Source organism: Ischnura elegans, chromosome 6, assembly GCF_921293095.1.
Source record: "Ischnura elegans chromosome 6, ioIscEleg1.1, whole genome shotgun sequence".
Lineage (NCBI taxonomy): Eukaryota > Metazoa > Arthropoda > Insecta > Odonata > Coenagrionidae > Ischnura > Ischnura elegans.
The window spans coordinates 56,251,642-56,272,233 of record NC_060251.1 but is presented as its reverse complement, the minus strand read 5'-3'; the positions used below and the strand labels follow the sequence as shown (position 1 = coordinate 56,272,233).

Sequence of the window (20,592 nt, the reverse complement as noted above, 5' to 3'; positions counted from 1 at the left end):
GTCAGTTATTTACATAATAATTGCCGAATTTGTGCGTGCGATTTGGCGGTCCTTGCTCTATCTTTATTAGTAAAGAAATAATTAGGCTACTTTGAATTTTAAACCCTCTTTTTTCGGTGGATGGTAAGTCGTTAGCACTATTTGGTTTGAATTTACCGCATAATTTTACTCATTTTCAATATGGCCGCCGTGCGCATTTTTCATTACATAGAAACCTATGGTACAGCCACCTAATGTCCCCTCTGTATATATCTACTCTGTGGATAGGGTATCACGAAAAGAATTGAAAACTAGAAGCCAATAACTTATTCTTCAATAGAACCAATTCTTTCAATAATACACCTTCTAATTTAATTTTGAGATAATTTAAAAAATTTGGGATATATATGTCCCTTTGAACTTAAAGGTTAAGGCTAAGATGAGTGCTGCATGACTGGTGTGGAATCAATCCGTGCCACACACCCAGGTAGTGGCTTGAACCTAATCTCGTAGATGTAGATGAATATGCTACATCACGTGAATCAACAATGTCACATTGCCTGCCGTCAAATCAACCCCGCTCAAAGAATTCAAGCGATTATGAAGGTGCTCCGTGAGCATTTCTTCCTTTTCAACAGGGTTTGGGAGTCCTCCTTGGAGGAAAGTCAGGAGGGATTCCTCCCAACTCCTTACCTCCGAAACTCTTGGGAGGAGAACTCTGTTCAGAGGAAATAAAAAAACTCTCAGAGTTTTTTTTCTCCTCCAACATATGTCGAGAGGAGAATGAAAAGGCTTTCCTCCGAAAAGAGTTTCCTCCCAAATGAGCTAGAGCAATACAAAAAAAGTATTTACGGCACATGAGGCAAAGCTCTGGACAGAGTGGAGACATGCGGTCAGCACTTACGCCGAAGCACTTCGAAGGGTCGCTAATCCGCGACCAGCTCACCCACGCAGGACCGTCTCCTCGACCCTACGAGCAGGCAGACTACCTCCCGAAAAGTGACGTTTCAACGAAATACTCAAGGAAACTAATAATGGTTGAAACGCTTATCGGCACAATACTCGATCACATATGACACTACAATGTCATCAAATGTCTCAGTCATCAAATCCACAAGCCTCTTAAACAATTCAAACGTCTATCGGCTCGTCTCAAGACCAGTAACGAACTGCATCATTGGATACAGTATGGAAAAGGGAATCGAAAAAATTTATTGAAATTATTTGACAATATTTCTTTCTACGCACTTGCACTAATGAGAACTTATGTGCAGTAAAATTCGCTTATAACGAATTTCAGGAACCAACATTTTATTTTGTTTTTAAGGGGATTTCGTTTTATCCATGGGAAAGGATTTTATTCTACACATAAAAATATTGCCGGCTAATGTTCAGTAAATCATCTTTATTTAAGCAACAGATCTATAACAAATAACCAACGTCCCGCAGATTGTGTTCGAATAGAGACCCTCTCGTCTATGTCGTCTCCTTGTGCCCCTTTGAAGTGAGCAAATCACAGCACCTCCTTCAAAAGAACCGCCACCAAGTGCGTCATTGTTTTTGGTGTTAGACCAAGAGGCAGTGAAAAAAAAAACGGGAGCACCATCCCCTCCACTTGAAATTCTCATAAAAGATTTTCGACGCCACCCAGGGTGATCCGTGACGTCTGTTGCGTAAGAGCACCAGCACATCGTAAGGGGGGGGGGGGGGGGAGAGAGACATGGAGCGCTTAACACAATAAATCGCAGCCCAGTGCAAACGACACCTGTTACGACACGGCCCACTGAATGTGTCCTCTTTTACTCCCAACGATTCACAGCACCCGGCACCCACGCAAGAGAGGGGAGATATCAGCTGAGTTGCAGAGTTAAATTCTTTCTTTTTAGGGGGCATCCATTAATTACGTGAGGCGTTTAGTGTGGGGGGGGGGGGGGAGGTCGAGGGGTTCAAGCCGATTCTCACCCAATCTCACGTGGGAGATTAAGGTCGTGGCAAATATCACGTTTTTTTCCGCAATTAACAGTGTAAAATTGCGATCTCAGTAATCTTAAATGTCTAATCTAGAACAAATTGTTTTCTTTTTAATCCTACGTAATGAAGCACAGATTAACTTATTTGCACTGAAAATACGCATTTTGAACAAGCTCACGTGAGATTATAGGGAGGGGTCGAGTCAAATTTCACGATATCTCATACAGGGGGGAAAAGGTGATCCAAAAATCTGCAAAATCACCTCGCGTAATCAATGGACGCTCCCTTATATATATAAAGGTTTCAGATCTTAATATCTATGAAGAAAGAATTAGTAGTTATCTATTTTACATTTTTATTTATTCCCAAACCACCGAATACAGCATATATTGGCCATTTTACATCAGGTCGTGCAACAAATTAAACACTTACACGTGCACGAACAATCATGTTGTTGAAAGGGGCAACCTACCCAGGCAGGACTCGAACTCGTGACTTCTCATTTGGTAGGCGAGGACTTTATCCCGCCGCCACCGAGGTCGGCGAGGTAAAGGTCGAGGTATGTTGTGAAATTCAAACATTTGGGGTTTGGGAGCCGGTTCATTTTCTTGGAATCTAGAGAATTGTTTTGTTTGAGGAGCTCCGATCACCTACTACAGAATAATACTCTGGATATTGGAAAATTAAAGAATAAAATTTATAGGGTTCACTTATTTAAAAAAGCGCGACCCGAGTTTCATTACATAGATACTTCTTAAGGTTACATCAACATGGAAAATAATAAAATAAACTTTGTAAGATACACTTATATCATATATATTATTACAGAAAGATCTTTCTCTGTCATTCCATACATCGATGGCTAACACGTATCTTAAAAATAGCAACTTTTCAGGAGGGCAAAAAACGATTAATTAGTTTAACTTGTACTCTGAAATTAAAAACCAAAAGTTCATAAAACTGAGAAAGAAGCATTCATTTGCACACAAAGGGTTGTTTTTTGCTTGTATTTTATTTTTTTCGTGTAATTACAATTTGTTTAAGATACCTGTCTCAAACCGGCCGAATTTGAGATACGTGATGTTAGAACGTAGCCATCGATATGCTCCGTAAATACTGCTCCTACATTGATAAATAAGCTATCGATTTAAACGTTGAATTACCGGCTCTTCACGAAAATTGCAATATTAATCTCAAATGTTACTATTTACTCATTAATTTGAACTAAAAGTTTCGATTTTTCCATGTCGATTACTCACTCGAGGCATATCGACTCCACACATTTTTTTTATTCTTAACTTAAAGATAGATTTAAAAACAAGTTACATCCATACCTGAACCAAAGATGTGTAACATAAGGAGGCAAAAATATTATAAATAAAGCCTAATAGGCATGAAGAATGTTAAATGCTTTCTAAAAGAGACATCGTGTGTTAAACAATAATGTGTATTACGAGTAAATAAGTACCAAACTCTTGCTTATATTTTATTCAAATGTTTTTTTATGATTTTGTCAGAAGGCAAGTATGAAGAAATTACTTTATGATACACTTTCTTCTCTATTTAGAACGCAATTACACCGTTTCTTTAATATACTGCTGGCCTCGGGTGCGGCGGGGCAGTGGCGGATACATATGGGGGGCGCATGTTGCGCGCCACCCGCCTTGCGGGGCTGCCCGCATTACCGAACATTGCAGAACCACAATTGTAACTTTTTTATATCATAAGATAGCATTGCCTTGTGTATACGTAAAATCAGTTAAAATAAAACTTAAATTCTTAATCTTAAATTCTGCATGCAACTTGATTATTTTTCATTACGATAAAAGTCAAGGTAGCTAAAAATATCTTTTGGGCTCCCCACTTGAGATTTACCTGCATCCGTTACTGCAGTGGGGTAAAGTCCTCGCACGCCAAAAAGGCGGTCGCGGGTTCGAGTATCGCCTGGGTAAGTTACCCCCAGGGTAACCATCCAGGGTATGGTTGTTTGTGCTCGTGAAATTGTTTGCATACATGTTACTGACTCCGATGTAAAAGGCCGTATAGGACTGTTTTCGGTGGTATGGAAAAAATACTTATTTCCTAAGAGCGTGAAAGTCTGAAATTTCCGCTAGGGTCACCTAATATTTAAAAAATCACGACCAGGGTTTCATAACATAATTACATATTCGTGTCTTAACTTAGGACACGAAAATGTAAAAATGTTATGGAACCTGGTCATGTTTTTTAATTATGTTAGTGAACCTTACAAATTTTATTCTTTTATTTTCCATAATGGAAAGGCTTCACATAGTTAAATCAGAAGTTGTCAGTGAGGCTCTGGATTCTTGCAGAAAAAATAGCATTCATTTAGTTGGTACTATTTTGGAAGTAGTTAAAAATTTTCTTAAGGTTCATAATGCTGCTAATTTTAAAAAAACTTCTGAAATCTAGAGGCACTGTATAAATTATAATAATTACGATAAGGTTGGGAAAAACTAGAGAAAGCAGTAATTTAAGTAAAAGCTCATTGACTTAATCCCAGTCATGACAAGTAATTTTTAAGCACGAAGAATAGATCAGATCATACCAGTAAAACTGGGGAGTTTAACTCGGTTAGATAGATTTAGGATGTAGTTTTTTCCGAGATCGATAAAACACTACAACGGCAGTGTTAGGGCTTAAGCATACGATAGTTGACAGGTAGTGTAGCTTACTAAATTAAGTATTCCTTAATGCATGTTCCTGAATTTTTCTTCGAGTTTCAAACAGCATTTTTTGCATGGTCATAGTCAGTGCTGTAGTTGGGAAAAATTTAGGCGGTACTCACCAAAGATTGCCAACAGCTGAACATGTATTATACATCCGGCCGCGATTAAAATTCTAACTCCAACTCTTATCTTAGTTCCAAGGTGTGCCACTCTGATCAAGTAAATAATCATTTCCGATTTTTCTTTCTGAAATCTATTGGACAATTTACAGTAGGGCTATTTTTTATATATGTTAAAAGGTAGTTTAACCGGTACGCTTATAATTTATAATGTAATATAATATTGGATTGGATATTTAATATAATAGTTTGGATTTTAGGGGGTACGCCATACCGGCCCAACTACACCACTGGTCATAGTCAGATTACCTTTATAAGTAGGATATGGTATATTACAAGTCAAACATAGCCCACATGACGCTTAGTGCATGTTAGTGGAAGTAAATCTTAATCCCCTGGTGCATCTTGGTGATGGGACACCCTCTGCCAAACACCTCCGTACCTGGCTGGCAGGGTAATATGTAGATGTATATGTAGAGAAAGGAAAACAAGTAAACTTCTGTTATAATACGCCTTGTAAAAGCGGTTATCGGCGGATTCATTTTCCTCCTAAATGTTGAAATTGTTAAGTTTCTGTGATGTGAACTGCTATAATAAGTTTGGCATTTACACTGCCATCTGGCATTTTCTAATCATGACAATGAACATCATTTCGTTTGTGTGAAACGAAGCCACGTTTTCACACTTGATTTATGGCTCAGCGGAGCGTAGTTTCGTCCAACGGCGACCTTCAGCGTGACACATTCTATCAAAATAAGCGAGAGGGAAAATATGTTATTGAAAAATGGTTTTATGTCACAATTATGAAATAACTTGCCATTTATTGCACGAATAAAAACCCGAAAACTTTCTAAATCTTATGATGCACCTTGTAAATGCGGTTATTGGCGGATTCATTTTCCTTCTTAGAATTTGTATAGTGTAGTTGAGATTGGTAAATTTGCTATGATTTGAATTATTATAAGGTTGAAATTCACATAACCGTTTGGCATTCCCCGTCATGAAAATAAAAAAAAACGTATCGTTTGTGTGGGGCGAAGCCACGTTTTCACACTTGGTTTACAGCTCAGTGGACCATAGTTTCGTCCAACGGTGGCCTTCAGACTGACACATTCTATCAAAATACCGAGTGGGAAAATATCTTATTGAAAAATGGTTTCCCGTCATCGTTATGAAATACTTTGTCATTTATAACACCCGATGGTGGAAGAAAAACGTAGCTCTAGGAAATTAAACGATGGGTACGCGAGGCACCCGGGTAAAAGTACTTCAATATGGTCCATCTCACGAATATTACAAAAGAGTAAGCCTAACAATATGTTTTCTCCCACCAAGCATTTAAATTAGTTTACAGAAGTCGCCGCTCGCGTCGCTGACGGAAAAATTGATCCGAGTTTTGCAGGGAAATAAGGTAATTATGGGAATTGCCATGTGAAAAAATTCCCCTGGACCGGGAATCGTACTTCGGATCTTCGGCTTTCGATGAAATAAGCTTTTATTGCTTAATTTTTGGTACGAACAGATATATAATACATCTAATGGGAACAATTTCAAACGTATTGGTATCACATACAAGTATATAAAAGTACAACATTATAAGCATTTAAAATTTTGATCTCAATCATTTAAATAAGCTTTTCTATGCGTATCTTAGACATTTTCATTCAAATAAAAATTTCGAGGTAAAAATAAGCAAAGAACATAAACAATAGATTATTATTCTTTTATCAAATTTTCCGGCTTTCCGGGCTAATGCGCAGACCACTAACCTACCCAGGTTACTTAATTCCCATGGAAATTGTACCGAGTCTCATATTATTGTACTCAGGAAAACAGGAATTAAGGTACCTGGATAGCGCAGTGGTCTACGCGTTGGCCCGGTAAGCCAAGGTCTGTGGTTCGATTCTCGGTCCAGGGGAATTTTTTCTCACGGCAATTAATAAATATTTCACCGCCGTTCACGCGGCAGGATTAGAAATATTACATATAATTATAGGTATTAACCGAATTTAACCGATAACCGTATTTAAATTAACCGTATTAACCGATAGATCACATTATAATGTGATCTATCAATGCTATTCCTCCCAATTACAAACACTATGGTGAAAAATATTGGATAAAAACTGGATTGCATTGCACTCATCACCGCGTCGCGGGCACTTTTGAAAACCGATTAAAATGCGACCGAATTGGCAACAGAAATCATCCTTCTATTGAATGGAATTGGGCCTCCTCTATGTAGTCCCCTTGGTCCATGTCCTACTTCAGTTTCTCCATGTTCCACCAAATGGGTTGAATGCCTTGTGTTGTTGGCAAAGAATGGGCCTCCAGGCTATTGTGTAAAGTTGGCTCGCCTGACTGGAAGATTTATGGCACCGTTTTAAATCTCGTGACGTGCTATGGTGACAGAATGGAAAAATGATCGTTAAGTTGTTGTGGTCTTCACAAGCTCCTCGGAAAGCTTATCATGGCTCCATCCTCAGCCGGTATGAATTTTGAATATTTTCATCATATTGAATAGGTGGAATTTTAGAATTGAAATAGAAGATAGTTGCACTTTTCCACTATTATTAAATGCGTACTACGCGTTCCATCTCACAGAGCCATCATCTGGCACAAGATTATATGATTTATTAATTGTCATTTATTACATACGATGGTAGAGGAGAATATATTGTTCTCGGAAGTTAAAAGATTGGTACTTTAGAACGTAGAGAGAATGTATAACGGTATGTAGAAAAATTTCTAGTTTTCCCTCGCGCTAAAAAATTACGTAACATTACTGAGATTAGAAAATGAATTTTTATTTCAATTAGGGGAGACCGGGGCACGTTGGCCTTAGGGGCAGGATGGCCCAGTTGAGCTAATCCATACAATAGACACTAGATCGTGACATTCGGACGTATATGCAATTATATTAATTTCCAAATGAAAGTGGCAAAAAAGGGCTTTAGATCATTCCACACAATACAAATAAAACATCTAGATAAACATCTAGAAAAAGATCATACATAGAACATACAATATAAACATTTAGAAAAAGATCTAGACTAGATCGTGCTAGGAATCAATTAGAAATCACGTGTTTCAGTAAAATTCTATACCTACGCTAAATGTGTTTTGTTTAAGTTTTTTTTAGTTTAGGCGCAATAGGTGAGTACTATGATTGAAGGTCATGGTTTATGGATTATTTATGTGTGGCATACAATCTAAATTGCTTCAGTGGATTTTGTAACGAATAGAATTTGTTGTAAACATGGCGATGGGGCAGGTTTCTCCCACTTACTCTAGTTTTAACCGACCTTAGCGCAATGCCGAAACGCGTCGTACGCATTAAATTATTGTGGAAAATTGCGACTAACTTTTATTTCCATGTGTCGAACTTCCACTAATTACGCCCGAATCGGTTGAAATCATTAATAATTTTAGTGCCTTGCGGTTCAAAATATCGGTCGACATTATTTTGAGATATTTTTTTTGTACTGTGTGGAATGATTTAAAGCACTTTTTTGCCACTTTCATTTGAAATTTTAATATAATTGTATGCATGTCCGAATGTCACGGGTTAAGTGTTGGTAACTTAGAAAATGGATACTTGTACAATGATGTGTCCTGAATCGTACTATAAAATGATAGAGTCAAAAATAAATTTTGTTATATTCTATTCAGTATTTATTTTAAAAAACCACCGGTTTTGGTATTTTCAGGACATTGAGTTGACAGAACATTTTTTCAATCGGTAAAGTTTTTTAAAATAAATACTGTGTGGAATAAAAAAATATTTTTGAATCTTTCACGTCACCATTCTACGAAGTGAACTCACAAATAATTGATTTCGTACTCTTAAAAGTCGGCAGCATTGCCCACTATGTTTATAAGTTTTTCAATTTATTTCAACGAATGCCTCAGGGCGATCAAAGTTCATCGGTTAAATCTTCTAACGGTCAGTTTTGACACATTTCTATCATTTTTTCCAAGTTCAAACAAAAACAAATCGATTTAATGTAATTACAAACCTGATGCACTGCAATTAAGCTTGTGGCTAATATTTAAGTAATATGCATCTTTCAGCTTGAGAGCACCGTGATTAGGCAATGCCAAAACTAATGGACTAAACGAATAGATAAAAAATAATTACTTCATCCCTAGTAATAGTAAGTTTCCTGACCTTCTTCATCGTATGAAGTGATGTTGAGAGTCGATTACGCCACTGTGCTATGGAAACATGAACGAATTGTAGGGGGTAAATGGGATAATGAGGGTGAAAGTGTATCCCAAAACAAAAAAAAACATTGAGAAGGGATGGAATTCACGGGAATTGTTTGTTGTGGACTCAATTGATACCTCCGTTCACGCTTGAAGGTAATGTAAAATGTTTCGAAAGAACGTTGACGTATTTTCGATGTTACGACAGATGTTCCTTTTTGTCTTAGGCCATCAAAAAATCTATTTAGTACTATCTGTGTTTCGGAGACGAAGATATTGCATTCCAGAACTTGTGGCCAGTAAGAGAAGGTACTGCAGCCAGACATTCTCCTTGTTATTCGTCTTATCTTATCTGCTAAGCCCAATTTTCCTCATCGGCGATCCTTTTACAATGCTTATTTAGACTGCTTCCAAGAAAAACCTGAAAAATCTCATACTCTACCTCCGCCGTCGATTCGTGGAACTACTTTCACTTATCTGGTCGCAAAATCACTACGCAGCCCTGAAGGAAGTGTCGCTATACATTTCCGCTCTCCTCTACACATTCCGATATATTTGGACGCATCGGGACCGGTACAATATGTCCCAATGAAGCATCTGATCCATGCATCCGAAATGACCATACAATTACTAGTTTAATACTTCCATAAATTGCATTAAAAAAAACAAATATATCATACAAAGATATTTTGGAAGCTTTAGGTAGCCTCAAAAAAATAATATGATTTTAGCCTACTTTCTAGGTACCTTGGTGCGTATCTTCATGATACGTCATAATTTATAAATTCAAAAGTAAATTATCTAAACAAAACAGTCTAAGATTAGCCAGACAGGACTAATACAGTAAATACTAGAAATTCACAAAATAATATTTAAGTATTAGACTACACTGGGCTAAGCAAGTGCCCATTCCGCTACTACTTGAAGGAATTTAATTTTAATAGTAATATGGACATATATGTTCACTGTTGTAAAATTACTTGCTATAGGTCTTGTACACGAATTTCACCTTTTAAAAGAAATTTGTTGACTCAAATTTTAGTCACAAAGAAGTTATTTCGAAGATTATGTTGCGTTCATGGCAAAGTTTTATTTCCTCATCTCTATTGAAATTTTCAAAGTACTAAACCCTTTATAACCCAGAGCTGCTTAAGAAAGAAATCAAATTTCAAGATTTTTCATTCTGAAAAGATGAAAATTTTGCACTCAATCATAATTATCGAGGCAGATCAATATTTCGTTATTAAAATTTACACCCTAAAATAATATGTTGTTTAGATATTTCCTAAATAGAGCTAAAATGTATACGTTTTTGATGTTGCTTTGAAGCAACATTGGGTCATAATGGGTTAATAAATTTATAATTAACTATATCTTTAAAAAAAAATACCTTCAATATGCATTTAAGGGCGTTGAAGTATTTGTATTCTATAATTTTGTATACAAGTACTTCCTGTTTTTTGACAACATAATGCCAAAGAAAATTGGCTGTTCGTCATTACCTTTCATCTAACGTCATTGAATTCCGGCATTGAATTTTGGTAATTGCCGTGCAGGCATATTGAGCATTAGGGTTACTATGAAACTTGATGGTCATAGGCGTAGCTTTTAAAATCCATTTCAAAAATAAGAAAAATGCGTCAACTGACAATTTCCCTGACAAAATTCAGGTAAATTTAAATTCAGGCAATTAAAAAAGTCAGGGAAATTGTCAGTTGACGCATTTTTCTTATTTTTGAAATGGATTTTAAAAGCTACGCCTATGACCATCAAGTTTCATAGTAACCCTAATGCTCAATATGCCTGCGCGGCAATTACCAAATTCAAATTGCCTCGGTGGCGGTGGGGTGAAGTTCTCGCCTGCCAAACCGTAGGTCGTGGGTTCGAATCCCGCCTGGGTAGGTGATCCCTATCCAGGGCATGGATGTTTGTGTTGTACTTTGTTAATATTGGAGACCCTCGTTGTAAAAGGCCGTTATGTGCTGTTTACGGGGGATGTGATTAAAAAAAAAAAAAAAGAAATTCATCTTCATATTGACTGTGGGGTAGTCGAAACCTTGTTAAGGATAGGAAAAAGCTGTGAAAATTTACTGCGTTGGTTTCCTCTCACTTTCAGGCGCTTTCACAATTCATGCCTCATTATCTTTCCATTTGATAGTTATGCACACATGGTTGACCTTTCCTTTTCAGTATTGTCCACTAATACCCCTATTGCTTTGCAGGTTATCAAGATGCTCTTCATCGTCGTGGCCCTTTTCGCCTTGTGCTGGCTGCCGCTCCAAACCTACAACGTGATGCAGGCCATATTCCCCCATATTAACCAGTGAGTATACTCGTATTTGTTGGTGGTTGAAACGAATATCCAAGATCTTTGAGAGCCTATATAAATGACTACTTTCATAAAATTTTAAGGCCATATTGTAAGGAAGGGCAGATAAAGATGATTTGGGACTCATTAATCTCGAAGCAGCGGAATCCACGAAAGAATTTATCACAACTTTGTCTTTTTAAAGCATGATTTGTTTTACCATTGCTCCGCAAAGCCAGCAAAAGTATTTTTAGGCACATCTAATCGGTTCCTTTGTTCCTTGATTTTTCATTTAATACTTTGTAATAATATTTTACTTATCATATATTCCTTAGACGAAGATCGGTACGTTCGTTAGACCATTTAGGTTGAAATTTATCGTACTCCATTATACTGCGTGTTAAAATTGCATTAATCATTGCACTAATTCGATCAAGCATATTTTTTCGGTTTTATCGAGAGATATCGCAAAATAAATACAGTACAAATACAAATACATTATTAGACAAATCTACATATTATCAAGAAATCGCTTCTTTAGGCCTGGTTACACATACAAGTTTATGTCTAAATGTATGAACGCGTGAATGAACACCGAAATACAACGTGTAACCACTCAACTTGAGCGAATGCATGCACAGAAAATAGAACCTGTTCTAATTTGGTTCATGCATTCGCACATGTTCCGTTCCACAGAAGTCATTCATGCAAACAGGCATTAACTCGTGCATGTTAATGTACCGTGTAGCAAGGCCTTTTGACCTTAGACGGAAATCCCTAGAAAATCTATGGCGATTGATTTACTACTTTTCAACTGGTTGCGGAAGTTTTCCTCCATATTTATGCTCTGGCATTTGGGTGGTATTTTAATTTAAGGAAGGCTACCGTCAGTAAGGCCTTATCTGCAGCGGAATCATCGAGCAACGACCAGTTTGGCTCGACATTATTGCCTCTTGGACTGGTTCCGTTTTAAAGTATTTCTTTTCATGAAAAAAATTATATTGCCATATCTTAAATAGCATTAAAATATTCAACGCACCCGTCTTCTTAAACTTTTTAGTGTAAAAAGTTGCGTTATGGGTTTAATTTATTCTTTAATGTTGGAATAAATTAACCTGCTGGGTTCATGGAAATGGAACTTTAAATATGTGTAATAAATTTTGAGTGCAAGACCGGAAATATTATGATGGAGGTTTACTTTCCCCTCTTTCATCATTTTGTTCGGGAATAATCACAAAATTGCTTCCATCCCCCGATGATATCTTGAATGGATACTGTCATGCATTGCGGATTTATTTATTTTCAAAACCGTTGTATGTACAGAGTAATTTCTTGCATTTTGCTCGGGTTTGAAAAATAAAATATTAAAATTTTTACATATTTTCTTGCGTACTTAAAGGTCATATGTGAAGGTCAAAATAAAGGTTCCATTAAATTTTACCTTAACGAGTTGTCTTTGAACCATGAGTGAAATAAGGCAGAAAGTATTTCATTTAGTTATTTTTTTCAAATTCCCCGTAAACAGCAAATAGATGCCATTTACAACGGAGGTATTAACGAAATATGACACAAACATCCATGCCCAGGATAGGGACCACCTACCTAGGCGGGATTTGAACCCGCGACCTACGATTTGGTAGGCGAGGATTTTACCCCAGCGCCACCGAGGCCGACGTGCTGATTTCAATGAAACTAACCCACAAAATTTAATCATTTAGTAATTTCTAACCTTTACATGAAAGTTTATAAGAGACTCTCATTAAAAGAGACTATTTTTTTCTAAAGCATAATCAATCTCAAATTTTCAATAACCACCAACATGCTTTATCCAACTTAATCCATGGCCTAGAGCTATTGATAGGAGCAGCAATGCATGGTTAAAACTCATGTGTTTTTTCCAAATCGCAATAAATTGTATTCGCCGTTGTTGTGAAATGTTGTGAAAAGGATAGTAATAGTTCTAAAAATGTATTTTACGTTGGAAACTCGCCAATCAATGAAGTGAAAAAAATTTTAGTTTATATTAGATAGTTTTCAGTTTTTAATTATATTGATGAATCATAATCAACCCCGTCATGTTTTATTTCTCCAGGTATAAATACATCAACATCATTTGGTTCTGCTGCGATTGGCTGGCCATGAGTAACAGCTGCTGCAATCCTATTATCTACGGAATATATAGCGTGAGTAATAACTTAATTTGTGTTTAAAATTACCATTAAATGGAAAATGTTTTTCTTTCTTCGTTAGTAAATGTTGTAAATACAGCATAGGCAGGCGTTTGACAGCATATATAGGTTGATGTATATAAAATCCTCTGCAAGTACAGAATTTATTAATTAATTAAGTTATATTTTAATGCCATCTACTAACTGTAAACAAGTTCTACGCTGCATCACGATATACCCCAATCAAAACAAAGCATTCTGAAATCAATTATTAGCAATATTTCTCAGTTACATAGCATAAAAATCTTGAAAAAAATTCAGTACCGAGGACTCTCCCTATTTGACCTAAACATATTTTTTTGTTAGTTTCAAAATCTTTGTGAAATTAGTACCGTCCGCTGAAAACATCCGCTGTTTTCGCATGCATTGAGATGATTTCCTTCATACGAAAAATTCAGGTAAAATAATTCTAGGCATTATTTTCTTCAATATTTTCTTCTTTCGATATATTCTCTTATATTTTATTACATCGCACAAATTTAATCACCTGAATTAGTTTATAATGTCAATGCATTTTTACCATTAGTATAATGGGAATTTATTACCTCTAATAAATAAACAACAAGAGAAACTTTATGTTTCAATTCATCGTCAATTAACATGGGATATGCGCCTCATAAAACCCAAAAAATCCAGAGAAATTCTTTGCGCATGCGTTGAAATGCCTTGCGTACATTAATACGCTACTTGGATTGTTGACTGTTGCCGCATGATTACACGAAGTCAAGTTAATCCAAAGGGCGGCATTGTCATTATGAGTGTGAAGACAATTATCTGCATTTCCAACAAGGGCATAAATATTACGTGTGGCGAGTTTCTGCCGGTTTGATAATGCATGAGGAGCTTAACAAAGGCATACTGTAATTATCCGGAGATCTTCAGTCTGCGAAAGGTTTGACGGCACTAGTCGATGCATTGGGTAAACGGAGGGAGGAACATGGATTGAAGATCAATCACAATAGGCCCAAATTTATGCGATTTTTTACCATCGCGAGTTAGGAAAGCCAGGCTAATTATAAAAGCAGGTGGTTACAAACTTGAAAAGGTGGAACAATGCAACTATTTGGGTGGCACATTAAAGGAAAAATAGCTCTGCAGAAAGGAAATCAGGAATATAATTGCGAAGGCTAAAGAGGTGTTTGCAAAAGAACCAATGAAGAGGATCTTTGCGTGATAGTGTAAAAAAGGCTATTCAAGATTTGGAATTGGAGATCAGCGTTTTACGGTGTGGAGATGTGTACGCTGAGGAAAGATGACGAGATAAGACAGGTGGCGTTCGAAATGTGGGTGTTGAGGAGATTGGAGAAGGTGAGTTGGACCTGATGGGTGAGATACGGCGAAGTACTTGATATGGTTGGGGAGGAGACAGAGGGTACGGATGGAGCGAGTACTGAGCGGGGAGGTAATGTCACGTACCGTGCATTAGGAAAGAATGCGTGATAGATGCGGAATGGGGAGGAAGAGAATAGAAATTATTCACAGAATGAAGGGGGTATAAGCCTTGTTGTGAATCGGAAAGGGAATAGGGTTGTTTCCTTCTTCAAAGAAAACGAAAGGCATTAATTGCGATTTGTTACCCAACATTAGTGTTTTCATAATACATATACAAATTATTTGGTTTTAGATATCCCAGTTTAGGCGAATGTTAATGGTCAATTTTAATCTCATTAAAAAAGGCTAGATTGGCGGCCATGCGATGCCACTCCACGCGACGTCACATGGACCTAGATACTATACGAGTTGTCAGGAGTTTTACGTAGTCTGAAATTACCAATGCATGCAGTTGGCACAGAGCTCAGGGAAACATCTCTTAATAATCACCAAATAAAATTGCCAATGGTTTCCTTCGTTTGATAGGGCATTAATAATCCTTATTTAAGCCAAGCGCTACCTGGTAGCAGGATACTATGCTACCCGCTAGCAGCCGGTATCGTATCGGCGCTCATAGCCTCGAACCAAGGTGGCCTCACACGGCGGCAGCTGGAACCAGAATGACGTCACACGGGATTTTCCCGGCATTCATACTTAGCCGTCGCGTTTTCGCGCACTTAAAAATTTTCACTTTTCAATCAATGGTGAAAAATAGATATCGTCATTTAAAATTCTAAAAGCGTGAAAGGCGTACTCCAGGAGTAATAATCTTTCGATTTAGACAATAAAAAAATAAAAGGGAAACCACCCTATTCCAATTTTGGAGTGGAGACAAGCCGGGTGGTTTCCATAGTATTCCATGTAGCCTTTAATTATAATCTTCGCTTTGTACCTCATTAATTTTTTCCTCTCTTCTTGGGCAGGATAAGTTCAAGACGGAGTTCGCGCGCCGCTTTCGGCTGTCTTCAACCGCGTCCTCGATGTCCACCCGCACTCAGACCTCTCTCCGCTCCGTGAGTTCGCTGCGCCGCGAGGATGCCTGGAGTTACCGTCGGTCCCGCACCTCCATGGGCCGCGCCTCCGACCCAAAGGCCTTCCTGCACCCCAACGGCCTCGAAGAAGAGGAAGAGGACGACCTCCGAGAGGAGATTAGATGAACTAATCATGTCCTCATCTCGATAGCCTTTTCCCCCCGAGGATGTCGAACACTTCGTTTATGTGAAAACCACGAATATTACAAAAGAGGATCCTCTATACGACCTCTTATTGTGTTGTCAGTCACCCTGCACTTTAATGGGTTTACAAAAGTCGCCACTCGCGTCACTGATAGACAAATTGACCCGAGTTTCACGGGGAAATAAGGTATAATCAGGGGTTTTAATCAAAATTTATATATATGATGATGTGATCTTGCAATTGCAAAAATTTTACTGCATAATATTAGAAAAAAGTGGATTACATTGCACTCGTCACCGCGCCGCGGACATTTTAAAAAACCAATAAAAATGCGACCGAAGTGGCAACAGAAATCAGCCGTGTATCGGATGGAATTGGGCCTCCCCTATGCAGGCCCCTTCGTGTAAACAGTCTTGCTATGCTCCTTTTTCAAATATTTTGATGGCTGGCCCAGTCGTGCAAATTCGGAATGTTTCGAGCGGCGTCGCAGCAGGAGGTGGGACATGCGATACTAGGGACGTGGGATGGGGAGAAAGAGAGTGGCGGACGTTGCCATGTTTTCTCAAAAGACTCAGTCAGTGCATGGAAACAAAAGACTACAAAAAAAACCTCCTCCTATTTGGCAACACAACTAATTTATGCACACAGCGTACACCACGGTGGTCTGACAATGAATGTGGCTGAATTTCCCGGAGGCTATACTCCGCCTTTTGCATTTTGGATGGTTTTCAGGAAGTCACTTCCCTTCCGCTCTCATCCCCCAAAAAACTTGGGTCTGCCTCTTAGTCGCAAAGATGTTTGAAATGAACTCTAGGCCAATATACTTCGTCCCATCATTAAAACGTTTTATAAGGATATTTTAACTTTTCTTGGGATTCCGCGGGGGTAAGATTTTCTGAGAGCGCCGACGTTTCAGCCATAGTCGAGCACAGCCTGGATGAGGACCATAAACTAAGGTGGGATGACACCCGAGTTTTATGGCGATCAAATCAATTTTGAGATCGTTTAACTAAAGAGGCTATAGAGATAAGACTGGAAAATAAAAATGTCAACAGGGACACCGGATATTTGATCAGCAGCTCTTGGAATAGAACTCTTAAAAGAATTATGATTGCCAGAGCTAAGTCTACGCTGGTCCACGGTCCTTCGCGACAACAATTGGGACTAGACCAATCCCGCCCCTCCTGATGCTGATCTTCAACGGTCACTTCAAATATTGATTCAGTAGCCGTGAGAATGGGTAACGAGTCGGTACCCGAAACTCCGGCGCTCTTAGAAAATATTACCCGCGCGGAATTCCAAGAAAATTTTAAATATTCTGTTCGCCGGGAAAGTGTAAAATCTTACATTTTTGTGAGTTTGCTAGCTCTGGACCATTATCGTCACACGCTTCATGTGTCCCACGGAGTTTACGCAACCCCAGAGAACTACATATACATAATACCCTGAAAGCCATCCCCAGGGTATTTTGAAGGGGTAAATAATCACCGCCATACCATAAGTCACTTGCGCACTCCATGGTTATCCACAAAATACAACAATAAAGTTAACAGATAGGTACACATTCGTGAGGGTGGTGTGAGCTCCCTCTAAGCATGCTTGAAACCATAAATGGGCTCCTCAGGCAAAAATATAATCAGTGTGACGTCAGTAGTCTGGGATGATGTTGGATCAACTGCCTCAATAGTGGAATATAAAAAGTGACGTATATATTTACGATTATTATCGTATCGAAGACGACGTCATCGAACCTCTGAAAAGTGGCCCACCGCGGTCTTGATGTTGACCGTCTGTGAAGTCATAATGGTCGATGCACACATCTATGGTGGTCGCCATTCTGTTGGGAAGACATAAATGTGTTCCAGTGCAGCTATTGGTATGTGCAGTGCAAATGGCGACAAATTGGTCATCGAATTTCAGTGACAAATGTGAGCAACTCCCATAGTCGAATTGGTGCTAGTCCTCGACTCAATTAGGACTCCCGTTTTGTGTCGAGAGAAAATTTCTGGACACTCTCAAAGCCTATGAAATAATATGAATGGCATGAAAGTCATTCGGTGTAATTTGATGACACGCTGGAAGTCTAGAGAGAAATATGTATCATGTGTGCCTCCAAATTTTTGTGGGCTTGTCCAACAATTTTATATTACGGACGATGGTGATAGAGTTTAAAAATAAAGAGACTCATATTTCATTAGCTTTTCGATACGTCACCTAGTTCTCGAGCTATTCTTGATGAAAAATCGATGGCGTTAAACCATTTCGCGGATAAGTTGATGACGTCAAAAACTCATGCCGGGAAGTTCTCCGCTTCTCAGATGCGCCTCGGCCTTTTTCTTGGACTTATAGTATTACGCTGGTTATTTACAATCTTGATAGAGACTACTTACCTCTCCGTGAAGAATTAAATGAACCAGAACTAAGATGATGTCATCAACTCAGTCCAAGTGGGTGGCAAATTTCGTGTTTGCTTATTTTAAATTCACGAGGGAATGTCTGAGTGGATAATTTTGTATTTATTTTCAGGAAGATATCGGATCGTCAGAATGTAGATTTCTAATTTGTCAAGGGTTTTAATTATGTACAATATAATCATATTATTTTTTTCAAGTCCCTTGAAATGTAAAGAAACGTGCCTCTTAACAGTCAGCACACATGATATTATTGTGTACAATGTACTTTCAAGGCACTTATTTTAGTATTTTACTGCATTACCAATTTAAAAAAAATATAAGAAGCTTTTGTGCTTGAATCTATGTAATTGAATCCTTTCTTGGCCAAATGAATTTTCCCTTATTACCCCAGAATTCAAATGATTTTAAAGGGTTATTTTCGGTTACGTGCTAGAATGTCTCTTCAATCTGCTGGCTATACAATGGCGTAAATTCTTTCCATGAAAGCTGAGTGTCGGTCGAACTCCAATTAATCCCCACTAATACGAAACAAAGGTCTTTAATTGTGAAAAAGCTGGAGCTGAAAATAAAGGCTGCAAATTATTTGAGTGAATTACTCCAACATATTTGCTCAAAGTGCATTCTTTCCTGGAAATTTGCGGGCAATTTCAATTTTGTTGTTAATTTGAGAGAATCATTTATTGTTTTTTTTCCACGCAAGTACAATTTTTTTTACATATGATGTATATTAATTGAAATGAATATGTCTTATAATACCTCCGGAACGTCTAGCTAGGATTGCAATGTTCGTTTTTGCCCTAAGCTGCCCACGATATCCGTGATGAACCGCGCTAGGAAGGAACGCCTGCGTTGTATAGCTCTGGACAGCTGGAAAGACAATATTATCATGACCACGTGAATATGAATCATCCCTGTCAACGAGTGAGGTTGAAAATGTGCTATATGATAAGAATGGCGATAAAAAGAATAAAAAAATTGGATCTGGAACTTATCCCTGTCATTTTTCCGCACAGACGGATGTCCGTGAAAATATTTCTTCCTTATTTTTTTAATCAGTGTTAACCACGGATAAAGGAGACATTAAACAAGAGAAATTGATGATTGGATGCCAAGACCATGGGTATGAATTCAAGCTCTGGTGTTGCACAGGTTCGATGTTTATATTTTAACTTGTGGAATTTATTTGAGGTCTCTTGTTGCTATCCATGGTATAATGTTATAAACCATTGAATCTCTTTTTTACTATCTCTTTGGAGAGTTGCGTAAAGAGAATATCTGTTAATTAAACATCTAGGGTTAAATTTGTGCTTAAACTATCACAATATCCACATTTTTATTGAAGAAACGAAACCACACATATTTTGTCTTAATCAACCATTATAAGGTGTTTATATCACAAACATCATTGTGTTTTATGTTATTTTCATCCGCTTTTTCTTAACTTGTTACGTTTGTTTACCTGTTTCATCGTTGGAATCTTGTATTTTATTTTTCCCACTTCCCATCGTTGTATCGACTTGAAACATCGCCCAATTAATGCTTTTGATTACATTACAATATTAATTTGTCAGGCATTTATAATTTTTTCCATTGTGCTCAGATTAATCAAAACTATTTTCCATATCGAAAATAGTTTAAAATTTTCTCAATAGATGGCGTTAGTTACAATTTCAGCTAGATAATTCATATTTTAATGCATCGAAAATTATTCTCGATTACGTTTACGCAAAGAAAACCTTATAAGTGAAGACATTTTTCCACCTGAGATTGAAGTTAAGGCTATAGTTCTTACGTGAGTCTCCTCGATTGCACATGATATCAAAATGTACTATTTTAGGCCACAATCCATCAATTTTATTTTATTGCTTACAACATACATAATATAGGGAATTCGTTTTGAAAGTGGAAATTGCACCTTTCACTGTTTCCCGCGAAGTTTTCAAACGGAAGCAGTTGATGACCAATCCGAAATAACTGCTTTGTTTGCTGTGGTAGTGCTGTTTTTCCTTCCGTTTTGCTACATCGGTGTAGGAGTAGTGCCAGAGAATGTCGGAACACGCCTCACGTTGATTTTAGTTCGGATAGTGAATTCGACCAATTTAACGGCATTTCTGTGAATACAAAGAG

General features: G+C 37.7%; 1 protein-coding gene across 1 annotated transcript in view; it reads left to right on the top strand.

The window, feature by feature from the left end:
- The window catches only part of LOC124160232 (substance-K receptor-like), a 50,610-nt gene extending 34,378 nt beyond the window's left edge, over positions 1 to 16,232 (top strand). Inside the window, exons 5-7 of the mRNA XM_046536044.1 lie at positions 11,191 to 11,291; positions 13,369 to 13,459; positions 15,799 to 16,232. Of these exons, the coding sequence (XP_046392000.1) occupies positions 11,191 to 11,291; positions 13,369 to 13,459; positions 15,799 to 16,032 (426 nt within the window). The 3' untranslated portion in view covers positions 16,033 to 16,232. The remainder of the gene's footprint in view (positions 1 to 11,190; positions 11,292 to 13,368; positions 13,460 to 15,798) is intronic.
- The last annotated feature ends 4,360 nt before the right edge of the window (positions 16,233 to 20,592 follow it).